Below are 14635 nucleotides of genomic sequence, written 5' to 3' on the forward strand. Positions count from 1 at the left end.
GGGAGAAAGAGAGCGGAGCCGGCGTCACGCCGTTCACGTTCTTTCCGTCATGTTCTTTCCTTCTCACTTCTTCCATGGCTTTGCCTCATCGTTCTCCCTTTTTCTCTCGTTCTCTTCGGAATTAATTCATCTATAAAGAGAGAGAAATAAAGATGACATTTTCTGGCCTCCGCTGAGGAAAATAGGAGAGAGGCCCCTTTAAGTCTTAGCAACGGTCGGGATTTTTTTTTTCCCGCGCAAGGCGTCTTGGGAGTTGTCGTTTCTCCGCCACGAATTACGACAGCGCCGGGTTGGGAAAGAGACTACCAATCCCGACAGGCATAGCGGCGGGCGCTTTTTTCTGCCTTTTGAGGCTCACCGTGATGCCTACTGCGCAGGCGCGGAGAAAGGACTCAGCCTAAACACAAGGTAGGAAGCGATGGACGACAACTCTATACAATTCCTGCCATGGCAGTTAAAGCGGGATCAAACTGTGGTAATTCTGTAGTGCGGTTGCAGCCTTAGATCCCAGGCTTTCATAATAATAATTATAAAATAATTAGTATGTAATAATACAACAATATTAGATGCAACCTTAGTTCTCACAGTTGTCAGGCTTTAATAATAACAAAATAATAATAATAATATTACAATAATATCAGATGCAGCCTTAGATCTCACAGTTGTCAGGCTTTAGTAATAATAGATGCAGCCTTAGATCTCACAATTGTCAGGATTTAATAATAATAATAATAATATACAATAATGGTATATGCAGCCTTAGATCTCACAATTGTCAGGATTTAATAATAAAAATAGAATATAATAATGATAATAATATAATAATACAATAATATTAGATGTAGCCTTAGATCTCACAATTGTCAGGCTTTAATAATAATAATAATAATACAGTAGAGTCTCACTTATCCAAGCTAAACGGGCCGGCAGAAACTTGGATAAGCGAATATCTTGGATAATAAGGAGAGATTAAGGAAAAGACTATTAAACATCAAATTCGGTTATGATTTTACAAATTAAGCACCAAAACATCATGTTATACAACAAATTTGACAGAAAAAGTAGTTCAATATGCAGTAATGTTATGTTGTAATTACTGTATTTATGAATTTAACACCAAAATATCACGATATATTGAAAACATTGACGACAAAAATGGCTTGGATTATCCAGAGGCTTGGATAAGCGAGGCTTGGATTAGTGAGATTCTACTGTATAAGAATATTAGATGCAGCCTTAGATCTCACAATTGTCAGGATTTAATAATAAAAATAGAATATACTGTAATAATGATAATATAATAATACAGTAATATCAGATGCAGCCTTAGTTCTCACAATTGTCAGGCTTTAATAATAATAATAATAATAATAATAATAATAATAATAATAATAATAATAATACAATAGTATTAGATGCAGCCTTAGATCTCACAGTTGTCAGGCTTTAATAATAATAATAAAATTAATAATAATAATACAATAATATTAGATGCAGCCTTAGATCTCACAATTCTCACGATTTAATAATAAAAATAGAATATAATAATGATAATAATATAATAATACAGTAATATCAGATGCAGCCTTAGTTCTCACAATTGTCAGGCTTTAATAATAATAATAAATCTATTATATATTTATTATAATATCAGATGCAGCCTTAGTTCTCACAGTTTTCAGGCTTACACAAGGCACTCATATCCGACATATTAAAAGTTTTACAAAATTAAAGTTAAAAATAACATTAAAACCTAACAGTCAATTAAAATCACTCCGTCCGAGAGACATTTCTTAAGTGTAACTCCAGCCAAATATAACTGTGGGCTGTATATATATATATATATGTGTGTGTGTGTGCTATATACACACACATATATAGAAAGCTGTGAGCTGTTTATACATGAGCTACCTGGTCTTGAGTTAAGCTCCAGCTTTGTTAGTTTATCCATTCAGGAAATATATGAATTACAAGTTGCAAGCCTTCTTTGCAATCCCTCAACTCAATTTTTAAAAAAATATTGTTTAATTTTTGAAACAATTTCCTTCCTAGGACCCAAGGCCTCCATTTGGGGCGGCCATGAAGGACTCCTTGGAGCTCCTGTCCCGCATTGCTGCGCATCCGGATTCCCGCTGCTGGTTCCTGGCTTGGAACCCAACCGGGACCCTCTTGGCTTCCTGCGGAGGGGACCGTAGCATCCGCATCTGGGGCAAAGAGGGTAAGGTCGTAGTAGTACCGTGTTTCCCCGAAAATAAGACAGTGTCTTATATTAATTTTTGCTCCCAAAGATGTCCTAGGTCTTATTTTCAGGGGATGTTTTATTTTTCCATGAAGAAGAATTCACATTTATTGTTGAAAAAAAATGAACATCTATTATATACTGTGTAGTAGTTGTCATCACAAACCAGCATAACCAGACAAACTGTGAATCCTATGAAGAATTTCTTGTTACTACCATTATTTTCATGTACAACTGGTATGTACATTTACCAATCCTGCATGCTCTGGTGTTTTGTTTGGGCATAATTCCAAACAAAAACTTTGCTAGGTCTTACTTTCGGGGGAGGCCTTATATTTAGCAATTCAGCAAAACTTCTACTAGGTCTTATTTTTCGGGGATGTCTTATTTTTGGGGAAACAGGGTAGTAGTAGTAGTGATGATGATAATAATAATAATAATACAGTACTTTATTTTTATACCCCGCCTCCATCTCCCCGAAGGAACTTGAGGCAGCTTACATGTGGCCAAGCCCGGATAAAAACAACAAAACATATAAAAACATCAAAATGCAGGCACAGCTATTAAAATTCAATACTCTAAATATAACAAAAAATAAAATAATCATATTAAAACATGGATTTGGCTCCCAAGTAAAGAGGGTAAAAATGAACTGGGCAAAGTGCATAGTAGTAGTAGTAGTAGTAGTAATAATAATAATAATAAATTATGTAACACAAATTTTGTTCCTGGATTATAAATGTCATTTCCTAATTGGTTCTATCATTATATGTACAGCAGAGTCTCACTTATCCAACATTCGCTTATCCAACGTTCTGGAGTATCCAACACATTTTTGTAGTCAGTGTTTTCAATACATCATGATATTTTGGTGCTAAATTTGTAAATACAGTAATTACAACATAACATTACTGCGTATTGAACTACTTTTTCTGTCAAATTTGTTGTAAAACATGAAGTTTTGGTGCTTAATTTGTAAAATCATAACCTAATTTGATGTTTAAAAGGCTTTTCTTTAATCTCTCATTATCTAAGATATTCGCTTATCCAAGCTTCTGCCTGCCCGTTTATGTTGGATAAGTGAGACTCTACTGTAATAGTAATAATAGTAATAATAACACTGTGTAACACAATTTTTGTTCCTGGATTATAAAAGCCCCACTTGCCTAGTTCCCAACAGACCTCACAACCTCTGAGGATGCCTGCCATAGATGTGGGCAAAACATCAGGACATGACCAGACAGCCCGAAAAACTCACAGCAACACACAGAAATAGAACAATTGTTTTCAGATTTTGTTGTATATACATATAATATTGATAATATGTATTATATTGTAATACGATATAATACTAATAATACAATATAATAATATCAATTATATATTATATATTACATGTGACATTACTAATAATATTACAGTATATTGATATAGTAAAATATAGTAATTTAATGCCAGTATTGTGCTATGCTAATAATATAATATATTGCATGTAAATTTAATTTGTAAGCCGCACTGAGTCCCTTTCGGGGTGAGAAGGACGGGATATAAATGTAATAAATAAATACATAAATAAATAGTGTAATCCGCTTGTCTCTTTCCGAACAGGGGATGCCTGGCTCTGCAAGTCTGTCTTGGGCGAAGGGCACCAGCGGACGGTGCGGAAAGTGGCCTGGTCGCCTTGCGGCAACTATCTTGCCTCGGCCAGCTTTGACGCCACCACCTGCATTTGGAAGAAGAACCAGGAGGACTTCGAGGTGAGTCAGCAGAGGCATTTCTAGTCTCTTCTGCTTCTCACCTAGAATAAAACTATGGAACACGATTTTTGTTCCTGGGTTATAAACGTCATTCTTAATTGGTTCTATCACAAAAACATGGGGAAAGTTTATTAATACTGCCTTAGATTTCACAGTTGTCAGGCTTTAATAATAATAATATTTTATTATTATTGTTTTATATAGAATTATAATGTAATATAGTAATATAATATTAGATTCAGCTTGAGATCTCACAGTTGTCAGGCTTTAATAATATAATTATAATATAATATTAAAATGTAATAATATTATAATATAGTAATATAATATAAGATGCAGCTTTAGATCTCACAGTTGTCAGGCTTTAATAATATAATTATAATATAATACAATAATAAATATTACTGTACAATATAATAATAATATAATAGATGCAGCTTGAGATCTCACTGTTGTCACGCTTTAATAATATAATAATAATATAATATAATATTAAAATGTAATAATATTATAATATAATAGTATAAGATGCAGCTTTAGATCTCACAGTTGTCAGGCTTTAATAATAATAATATAATATTAAAATGTAATAATATTATAATAATATAATAATATAATATAAGATGCAGCTTTAGATCTCATAGTTCTCAGGCTTTAATAATATAATAATAATATAATATAATATTAAAATGTAATAATATTATAATATAATAGTATAAGATGCAGCTTTAGATCTCACAGTTGTCAGGCTTTAATAATAATAATATAATATTAAAATGTAATAATATTATAATAATATAATAATATAATATAAGATGCAGCTTTAGATCTCATCGTTCTCAGGCTTTAATAATATAATAATAATATAATATTAGATGCAGCTTTAGATCTCACAGTTCTCAGGCTTTAATAATATAATTATAATATAATAATAGGTAAGGTAAAGGTTTTCCCCTGACGTTAAGTCCAGTTGTGACCGACTCTGGGAGTTGGTGCTCATCTCCATTTCTAAGCCAAAGAGCTGGTGTTGTCCGTAGACACCTCCAAGGTCATGCATGACTGCATAATATAATATAATAATACTGTCAGACTTATATGATATAATAATGATAATATTTAATTGTGGGGGTTGCAGTCCAAAACACCTGGAGGGAAGGCCGAAATTTGCCCATGCCTGTACTACACTCTTACGGATACAGCCTATCATCACATTGTATTTTTCTGCTGCCGCATCCCTTTGGTGGCTGATGTTCCACTGAGACTCCTACAACCCTTTCCCGTGGATTGCTTTCAAGCCAAGTGTCTCCCGTCCTATATCTCTGCCTTTCGTTTGCATTTAGTGTGTTGCAACCTTGGAGGGCCATGAGAACGAGGTGAAGTCCGTGGCCTGGGCTCCGTCCGGCAATCTCTTGGCCACCTGCAGCCGGGACAAGAGCGTCTGGGTTTGGGAAGGTAAGAGCCGGGATGAAGGCTTGGGCCAAGGGGGTGCGGAGAAGGATCGGCGGCCAGATTGCTAACCGGAATGCTGTATCATGAGAGGATATTTCACCCCTAGGCTGCATAGGCACCTTGAAACCATACTGGAGCCCAGAATATAAGCAATCAAGCTTATTACTTATTACTTATCAAGATTATAAGTAAGCACAAGCAGATAAGGTCAGAGTCAATAAAAGGGGTTAAATCCACAAGAGCAAATCCACTTGAAAGTCAGCAGGAGTCCAAGAAAGTCACTCAAATATATAGTCCAAACTTGGTCCCACGAGAAGTATCAAGAATAGTCCAAACAGGATTCAATTTCAAGGCATGAAACAATCTGGAAACCACAGGAAACAAGGCTAGAATGCAGGATCAAATTCCAATATAATCCAAGGTTTGCTTTTAATTACTATGATGTTATCTGCTTGGATTTTAATGTATTGTCCATTATTTTATTTTGTGTATCGTTGGAATGTTTTTATGTTTTTGTCAAATATGCTGTGTTGTTGTTTTGGGCTTATTTATTATTATTATTGTTATTGTTATTATTATAAGGTATTGTAAATCCACACAGCAAAGTCACTGGAGTATTCAACTGGATTCAAAGGCAGAAACAAGGCAGGATTTAGTTATTTTTATTATTTATTATTTACGGCTCTTTTATCCCGCCTTTCTCAACCCCGGAGGGGACTCAAGGCGGCTTCACAACATAGGTAATGCCTTTCAAAACATAGTACAATAAAAAAATAACTGCACCATTAAAACAATTAAAGCATTTAAATCCACACAAGAAGTTAAAATCAAGTGATCCATAGGCGTAGCACGGGGCCGTTCCATAGATCAATTACACATCTGATGGCACTCCCATCAGTTCCGGACAGATAAGGTGGTGAGTATGGAATCATCTAGACACATAATGAAAGTGAAAAATGTGTGTGTGTGTATGTGGAGGAGGTGTCCACTTCCACAGACAGCCTCCCGCCCTTACAAACAGGCTAAAGTTCCCACTGCTGTGTTGTTATGTACATGTAAATAATAATAACAATGATAATGATAATTTTGCTATAGTAGTTTTCCAATCCTCTCTAAGCTGGACTCGCACTGATCCCTCTGCGCTTTGTTTCAGTGGACGAAGAGGACGAGTACGAGTGCATGAGCGTGCTGAATTCGCACACGCAGGACGTCAAGCACGTGGCCTGGCATCCCAACCAGGAGGTGAGTGAACCTCGGCATCCTTGAGCATCCTGAACGATGGTAGGTTGCCCAGTCTTTGTGAGATTGTGTGGTATTAGTTAATTAATTATTAGGTTGAACTATTTGCCCATTCAACTACAGGTTTTTCTGCCACTGCTATTTTGCACTTTACTGAGAAACTACCTCTCCCATTTTGATATATTTTGCACTTTGGCCCAGATCCTTGTTTTACTCTTCTGCTTTTAATATTTTATGCTATATGTTGATTACAATGATGGTTTTATTGATATTGATGTTTTACTGTTGGAATAATTGTTTTATCATTTTATTGTTGTATGTTTCGGGCTTGGTCCCCATGTAAGCCGCTCCGAGTCCCCGTTGGGGAGATGGGGCGGGGTATAAAAATAAAGTTGTTGTTGTTGTTGTTGTTATTATTATTATTATTATTATTTACAATATTTTTACCCCGCCTTTCTCACCCGAGGGGACTCAAGTCGGCTTACAACAATTGGCAAAATTCAAAGCCTAAAGCAAAATCCAGTAAAAATCAACAACACATTTGAAACAATCAACAATACTTAATGAAAACACATTGTGCAAGCTTAAAAACACATATAAAAACATAGAATTATTCTGTTGGCCTCTTTCAACTGAAACTAGGATGTGTACATGTACAGTAGAGTCTCACTTATCCAACGTAAACGGGATAAGCTAATATGTTGGATAATAAGGAGAGATTAAGAAGAAGCCTATTAAACATCAAAATAGGTTGTGATTTTACAAATTAAGCACCAAAACATCATGTTATACAACAAATTTGGCAGAAAGAGTAGTTCAATAATCAGTAATGCTACGTAGTAATTATTGTATTTACGAATTTAGCACCAAAATATCACGATGTATTGAAAACATTGACTACAAAAATGGCTCGGATAATCCAGAAGCTTGGATAAGCGAATGTTGGATAAGTGAGACTCTGCTATATATATAATAATAGAACCTGTTATGAAATGACATTTATAATCCAGGAACAAAAATTGTGTTACTAGTGTTATTATTACTATTACTATTATTATTATTACTACTACTATGCACTTTGCCCAGTTCGTTTTTACTTTTTAATCCAGAATGTTGGATAAGTGAATGTTGGATAAGTGAGACTCTACTGTATAAACTGATAAATAAGTAAAAGGCACATTTTCCATTCCATAAATAAATAAATCACATTCTGTTTTCTTCTCTTCGGGCTGAGTCAAATATTGTTTCACATTTTCTTTCAAGCCAAAAGGCTTTTGATAAACTGCATGTATCACCTGTCGATCCAACTCTGTTTTTAATATTTTAACATTTTAATATATTGGTTTTATGGTTCCCGTCCCCTTGATCTGGTCATGTAAGTGTGATTTATTGTTATAATTGTATTGTTTTACTTTGTTTAATAATGTGTATTATGTTGTTATGTAATGTTTGTGTTTGCTTTTATGACTGTAAACTGCCCTGAGTCCCATCCGGGAGATAGGGCGGTATATAAATAAAGTATTATTATTATTATTATTATTATTATTATTATTATTATTATTATTATTATTATTATTTTGGGAATGAATACATCTTTGATTTGCATCGTCCGCAATTTTGTTGCTCTCATCAAGAAAGAGATGTATGTCATCCCCAGCTGACAAGGCCATTTCAGTTTGGTCTTTCTCTCTCTCCCTGGATTTCACTTTTCTTCTTGCCAAGGACGTTATAGACACAATCGTATTTGTTTCCAGCTGAAGAATTCCCTGAGGAGCCTTATCACCAAGTCGAAAGAAAGAAGAAAGTGCAAAAACTGGGTTGCGGTTCAACATCAAGACAACCAAGATGATGGCAACCAGACTGAAAACTGGCAAATAGAGGGAGAAAACGTGGCTTTGTATTTCTAGACTGGTGGTTCCCAAACTTATTCGGCCTGCCACCCCTTTAGCTTAGTTTTGTCATGAATATTAGGATCCTAGGGAAATTGTATTTCCATTGCTCTGAGCCTGGCCTTCGTCTCTCCCTTTCCGCTCCCAGCTCTTGGCCTCGGCCAGTTACGACGACACGGTGAAGTTGTACCGGGAGGAAGAAGACGACTGGGTGTGCTTTGCCACGCTGGAGGGGCACGAGTCCACCGTCTGGAGCCTGGCCTTCGACCCCAGCGGGGACCGGCTGGCCTCCTGCAGCGACGACAAGACCGTCCGCATTTGGCGCCAGTACAAGCCGGGCAACGCGCAAGGTCAGTGCGGAGAAACTCCGGGGGGTCACAGGCCTTCAAGAGCGGAATACACTGCGGCCTCTCCTTCTCTTGATGGCCCTTGGTCTATGATTCCAATTCTATGACTCTATATTATTATTATTATTATTATTATTATTATTATTATTATTATTATAAGGCTGTGGTGCAGGCTGGTTAGGAGCCAGCTGCAACAAATCACTCTGACCAAGAGTGCCTGCCTCTGTCTCTGTTCTATGTTAAGGCATTGAATGTTTGCCTTATATGTGCAATGTGATCTGCCCCGAGTCCCCTTCGGGGTGAGGAGGGCAGAATATAAATACTGTAAATAAATAAATAAATAGTAGTAGTAATAGTAGTAGTATTAGAGACTGGGTGGCTATCTGTCGGGAGGGCTTGGATGGTGTCTTCCCACATGGAGGAAGGGGGTTGGACTGGATGGCCTTTGGGGTCTCTTCTGATTTTGTGATTCTATAGTATTATTAGTAGTAGTGGTAGAGACTGGATGGCCCTTGGGGTCTCTTCCAACTCTAGGATTCTATAGTTGTATGGTTGTTGTTATTATTAAACAGAAGCTGGGTGGCAATCTGTCGGGAAAGCTTTGATGGTGTCCTGGCACACTGGGGTTGGATTAAATGGTCCTTGAGGCCTCTTCCAATTCTCCACTGTGTCCTAGATCCTAAAGCAGCAAAGAAAGACAAGCTTGCCTGCTCCTTGATATGCTATCTTTTCAAGTGTTTTGGCATAGCTGGATATGCTTAATTTTTCTCAGACTTGGCTCTTTCTGGGGATCTGTGTGATCTCAAGAGTATAGACTCCGTTTCTCTGTTGCAGGAGTGGTCTGCTGCGGCACCGATCCCACCTGGAAGTGCGTCTGCACCCTTTCCGGCTTCCACGCGAGGACCATCTACGACGTGGCATGGTGAGCAAAGTGGGGAAGGAAGGAAAGGAAGGAAATGGCATCCAAAGGAGGGGCAGAACATGCCTGGGGGAATTCTTTGTTGGGAGGTGTTAGCTGTCCTTGATTGTTTCCTGTCTTGGATTCCCGTTTTCTGACTGTTGCTTTTAATTTACTGCCTTGCTTTTAGAGTTCCCTAGGTAGGAAACAGCCAGGCTTTGAAGCTGCCAGGCTATTGCTAATCAAGCTGGCCAATGGCAACATTCCCACTTGCCTCACAGAAAAGAGTCCTTTCTCCCACCCTGGACATCATTCCACAGATATATTAACCCCACTTACGTAGTTTCCAACAGACCTCACAACTCTGAGGATGCCTGCCATAGATGTGGGTGAAACGTCAAGAGAGAATGCTTCTTAAACATGGCCAGACAGCCTGGAAAACTCACAGCAACCCATTACTACTGTTAATTGGTGGCTTTATATACCAATAGTCATGTTATAATGTGTACACTTAATGTAACACTTATATTATTATTCCAGTAAACATTATTATTCTATTATTATTATATTATAATGTTATAATGTGTACACTTAATATAACACTTATATTATTATTCCAGTAAACATTATTCTATTATTAATTATTCCAGTAAAAACAACATAAACACTCATATTATTATTATATTATATTATTATATATACATACATACACACACACACATATAATATAATATAATATCTCTCTCTCTCTCTCTCTCTCTCTCTCTCTCTCTCTCTCTCTCCATGATTCCAGCTGTGAAAGCCTTCAACAGCACAGCTTCTAATTATTTTGAAAACGTATCGTTTTATTTCCAGGGAGACAGGTCAATGTATCAGGTCAATGTATTCTATTATTAATTATTCCAGTAAAAACAACATAAACACTCATATTATTATTATATTATATTATTATATATACATACACACACACACACACACATATAATATATATATATATATATATACACACACACACACACACACACACACACCCATGATTCCAGCTGTGAAAGCCTTCAACAGCACAGCTTCTAATTATTTTGAAAACGTTGTATCGTTTTATTTCCAGGGAGACAGGTCAATGTATCAAATTCTGCAAAGTTTAGCAGTTCGGCCAACGATTCGTTTACAGGGCTGTTATATGTTTTCCGGGCAGTCTGGCCATGTTCCAGAAGTAACATTCTCTCCTGACGTTTCACCCACATCTATGGCAGGCACCTCACAACCTCTGAGGATGCCTGCCATAGATGTGGGCGAAACGTCAGGAGAGAATGCTGCTTCCGGAACGTGGCCAGACAGCCCGGAAAACATAACAACAACCCTGTGAAAGCCTTTGACAACGCATTGATTTTGTTTACAGATGGAACAATTCTTTGTTCCCAGTGTCCGGCACAAACTATTATAGCCCTTTGAAAGGAAATGATGTTTTTCTTATTGACATTTGACATTTCCCTGTGGGTTCTGATCTCTTTCAGGTGCCACTCGACGGGCGCCTTGGCCACGGCCTGCGGGGACGACGCCGTCCGGGTGTTTGAGGAGGAGCCCGGCTCCGACCCCCAGCAGCCCACCTTCGGCCTGACCGCCCACGTGGCCCGAGCCCACTCCCAGGACGTCAACTGCGTGGCTTGGAACCCCAAGGAGAAAGGCCTGCTGGCCTCCTGCAGCGACGAGGGAGACATCGCCTTCTGGAAATACCAGCAGCCCGAAGCATGAAAAAATGGTACCCTGCTTTTATTACTCTTGGAAAAAAGACTCTGACATATATATAGGGTTCGGAGAAATCAACCCATGGAGATTCCTGTTATTCCCTGATTTTTTACTGGAGGGATGTCTTTTTTGTACTAAAACAAATTTGGCAAAGATGGGCATGGGCAAACTTTGGCCCTCCAGGTGTTTTGGACTCCAACTCCCACAATTCCTAACAGCCGGTAGGCTGTTAGGAATTGTGGGAGTTGGAGTCCAAAACACCTGGAGGGCCAAAGTTTGCCCAGGCCTGTTCCAAAAGGTATAATTACAGAAAGAAATAATAAAACCTAAACACGGTACTCTCTGTTTTGTGTCTTGCTCTCAGTGCGATCTAGCTTTCATCAACAAAGAAGTAGATAATAATAATAACACAGGTAATTACCCTATATACTCGAGTATTAGCCGACCCGAATATAAGCCGAGGCACCTAATTTGACCACAAAACAAACTGGGGAAAAATTGACTCCAGTATAAGCCGAGAGTAGTAAATTTCAGAAATAAAAATAGATACCAATAAAATTGCATTAATTGAGGCATCAGTAGTTTAAATGTTTTTGAATCTTTACATCAAACTGTAATTTAAGGTACAACTGTTCAACTCTGATTAAATCATTATTTTCATCTTTTTCAATGTCAATGCGCTTATGTATCCTTTTAATAATAATAGAGTGAAATAATGTAATAATAATAATAAATGCAGTAAAATAATAAATGTAATAATAGAGTAAAATAATGAATGTATTACAGTAGAGTCTCACTTATCCAACATAAACGGGCCGGCAGAATGTTGGATAAGCGAATATCTTGGATAATAAGGAGGGATTAAGGAAAAGCCTATTAAATTTATTATTTATTTACATCATTTTTACCTCACCTTTCTCCCCGGGGGGGGATTCAAATTAATTTAAACATCAAATTAGGTTATGATTTTACAAATTAAGCACCCAAACATGTTATACAACAAATTTGACAGAAAAAGTAGTTCATTGCACATTAATGCTATGTAGCAATTACTGTATTTACAAATTTAGCACCAAAATATCACGATGTATTGAAAACATTGACTACAAAAATACGTTGGATAATCCAGAACGTTGGATATGTGAATGTTGGTTAACTTAGACTCTACTGTAATAATAATAAAAATAGAGTAAAATAAATGTAAAAGTAATAATAATACCGTAATAGAATAAAATAATAAATGTAACAATACCAACAATGATAGAGAAAAATAATAAATATAGCATATATACTTGAGTATAAACTGACCTGAATATAAGCCCACCAGGACCCTCACCCGAGTATAAGCCGAGGCTTTTTTTTTCAGTCCTAGAAAAGGGCTGAAAAACTAGGTTTATACTTGAGTATATACAGTAATTAATGACAAAGGGAGCCCACAGTCTGTTCCTAAAGATGTTTATTTGGGAGATAACAATGGAAAACAAACTCAAGCCACTGACTAGAAAGACTGTACACAAAACGGGTGCTGAGTTATACCTCCTCCAAATTTTTAAAAAATAATAATTTCTCCCCGTGCTGGAAGGATGGGGAGGGAATTGCTCCAACGCTTTGAGCCTTTCTAACACAACGAAGGAACCGGCATGGCATGGCTCACCTCCCTGGAGGAGGCAGGGAACATCCGGATCACAAACACGCCAGTGTCATGTCTGGATCAGGACCCACAGCGGGCATCCTGCTCCCAGGTCGCTCAAAACCGCTCTCCGTGGTCCAAATGGAGACGTATCCGAAAGGGTTGCGCTCAATCCGAATCGCTGTCGCTCTCGGCCTCCTTCACGTCCACGCTGAACTTGTACTCCTGGTCGCAGCCCATGTAAGCGTCGCTCATGAAGTACAGGGTGTAGTTGTGGGTCCCGGTCGCCGGGGCCACAAAGTCCAGTTTCACCTGGAAAGAAGGGGAGACGTTTCTAAGTTTCGCAGCTTAGATTCGGTTGGAATGGGCTGCACAAGGAGAAGGAAACGGAAACAAGGGCCAAGGAATGCCTTTCTCAGCTCACGGTGCAAAAGAGATAGGATACAGGCCATCTCTGAGTACAATTCTACAAAAACAATCTTGTTAGTACAGTAGAACGTTGGATAAGTCAAAATGTTGAATAATAAGGAAGGATTAAGGAAAGGCCTATTAAACGTCAGATTACGTTATGATTTTACAAATTAAGCACCAAAAACATGTTTTACAATAAATTGACAAAAAAGCTGTCCAAAACACAGTAACGTTATGTAGTAATTACTGTATTTATGAATTTAGCACCAAAACATCGCTCTCTCTCTCTCTCTCTATATATATATACATACACACACACACACACACACACACACACACAGTAGAGTCTCACTTATCCAAGCCTCGCTTATCCAAGCTTCTGGATTATCCAAGCCATTTTTGTAGTCAATGTTTTCAATACATCGTGATATTTTGGTGCTAAATTTGTAAATACAGTAATTACTATGTAGCATTATTGCATATCGAACTACTTTTTCTGTCCAATTTGTTGTATAACATGATGTTTTGGTGCTTAATTTGTGAAATCATAACCTAATTTGATGTTTAATAGGCTTTTCCTTAATCCCTCACTATCCAAGATATTCGCTTATCCAAGCTTCTGCCGGCCCGTTTAGCTTGGATAAGTAAGACTCTACTACTCTCTCTCTCTCATATATATATATATACATACATACATATACACACACACACACACACTGCATTTATATCCCGCTCTTCTCACCTCGGAGGGGACTCAGAGCGGCATTTAGGACTGTGTGATGTATGATGATGATGATGATGATAATAATAATTATTATTAACAACATTGAGGCTGGGTGGCCATCTGTCAAGGGTGCTTTTCTTGTGCTTTTGGTGCACAAAGGTAGAAGGGGGTTGGATTAAATGGCCCAAGAGGTCTCTTCCAACCCTTTTTATTATTTTTATTATGATTATGTTTAACATAGAGGCTGTATTTGTTCCCGTTAATAACAATAATAATAATAATAATAATAACTGGGTGCTGTGCCGA

The 14635-nt window shown here is 37.4% G+C and overlaps 2 protein-coding genes across 3 annotated transcripts in view; one reads left to right on the forward strand and one right to left on the reverse strand.

The window, feature by feature from the left end:
- The first annotated feature begins 33 nt into the window (after window positions 1-33).
- Window positions 34-12229, forward strand: ciao1 (cytosolic iron-sulfur assembly component 1). 2 transcript variants are annotated; one of them, XM_062961297.1, is made up of 8 exons: window positions 34-408; window positions 2053-2218; window positions 3848-3996; window positions 5337-5448; window positions 6599-6687; window positions 8722-8923; window positions 9755-9842; window positions 11333-12229. In XM_062961297.1, exons 2-8 carry the CDS (start codon window positions 2080-2082, stop codon window positions 11568-11570), a joined length of 1017 nt encoding a protein of 338 aa, XP_062817367.1. In that variant the 5' UTR covers window positions 34-408; window positions 2053-2079; the 3' UTR covers window positions 11571-12229. The 2 variants fall into 2 exon arrangements, with proteins under 2 accessions (XP_062817367.1, XP_062817366.1); XM_062961296.1 differs by having other exon boundaries at window positions 35-475.
- A 774-nt stretch (window positions 12230-13003) lies between these two features.
- The window catches only part of snrnp200 (small nuclear ribonucleoprotein U5 subunit 200), a 52238-nt gene continuing 50606 nt past the window's right edge, over window positions 13004-14635 (reverse strand). The window contains exon 45 of the mRNA XM_062961293.1: window positions 13004-13506. Within this exon, the coding sequence (XP_062817363.1) occupies window positions 13363-13506 (144 nt within the window). The 3' untranslated portion in view covers window positions 13004-13362. The remainder of the gene's footprint in view (window positions 13507-14635) is intronic.

The sequence above is a fragment of the Anolis carolinensis genome, unplaced genomic scaffold, assembly GCF_035594765.1.
Source record: "Anolis carolinensis isolate JA03-04 unplaced genomic scaffold, rAnoCar3.1.pri scaffold_8, whole genome shotgun sequence".
Classification (NCBI taxonomy): Eukaryota; Metazoa; Chordata; class Lepidosauria; order Squamata; family Dactyloidae; genus Anolis; species Anolis carolinensis.

What these genes read in the sequence shown, in the direction of transcription:
- ciao1 (XM_062961296.1), top strand. Translation starts at nt 419, where the DNA reads ATGGACGACAACTCTATACAATTCCTGCCATGGCAGTTAAAGCGGGAT. An exon ending in GAGCGTCTGGGTTTGGGAAG is followed by an intron (nt 5,449 to 6,598) that starts GTAAGAGCCGGG and finishes GCTTTGTTTCAG; the next exon opens with TGGACGAAGAGGACGAGTAC. An exon ending in ACCATCTACGACGTGGCATG is followed by an intron (nt 9,843 to 11,332) that starts GTGAGCAAAGTG and finishes GATCTCTTTCAG; the next exon opens with GTGCCACTCGACGGGCGCCT.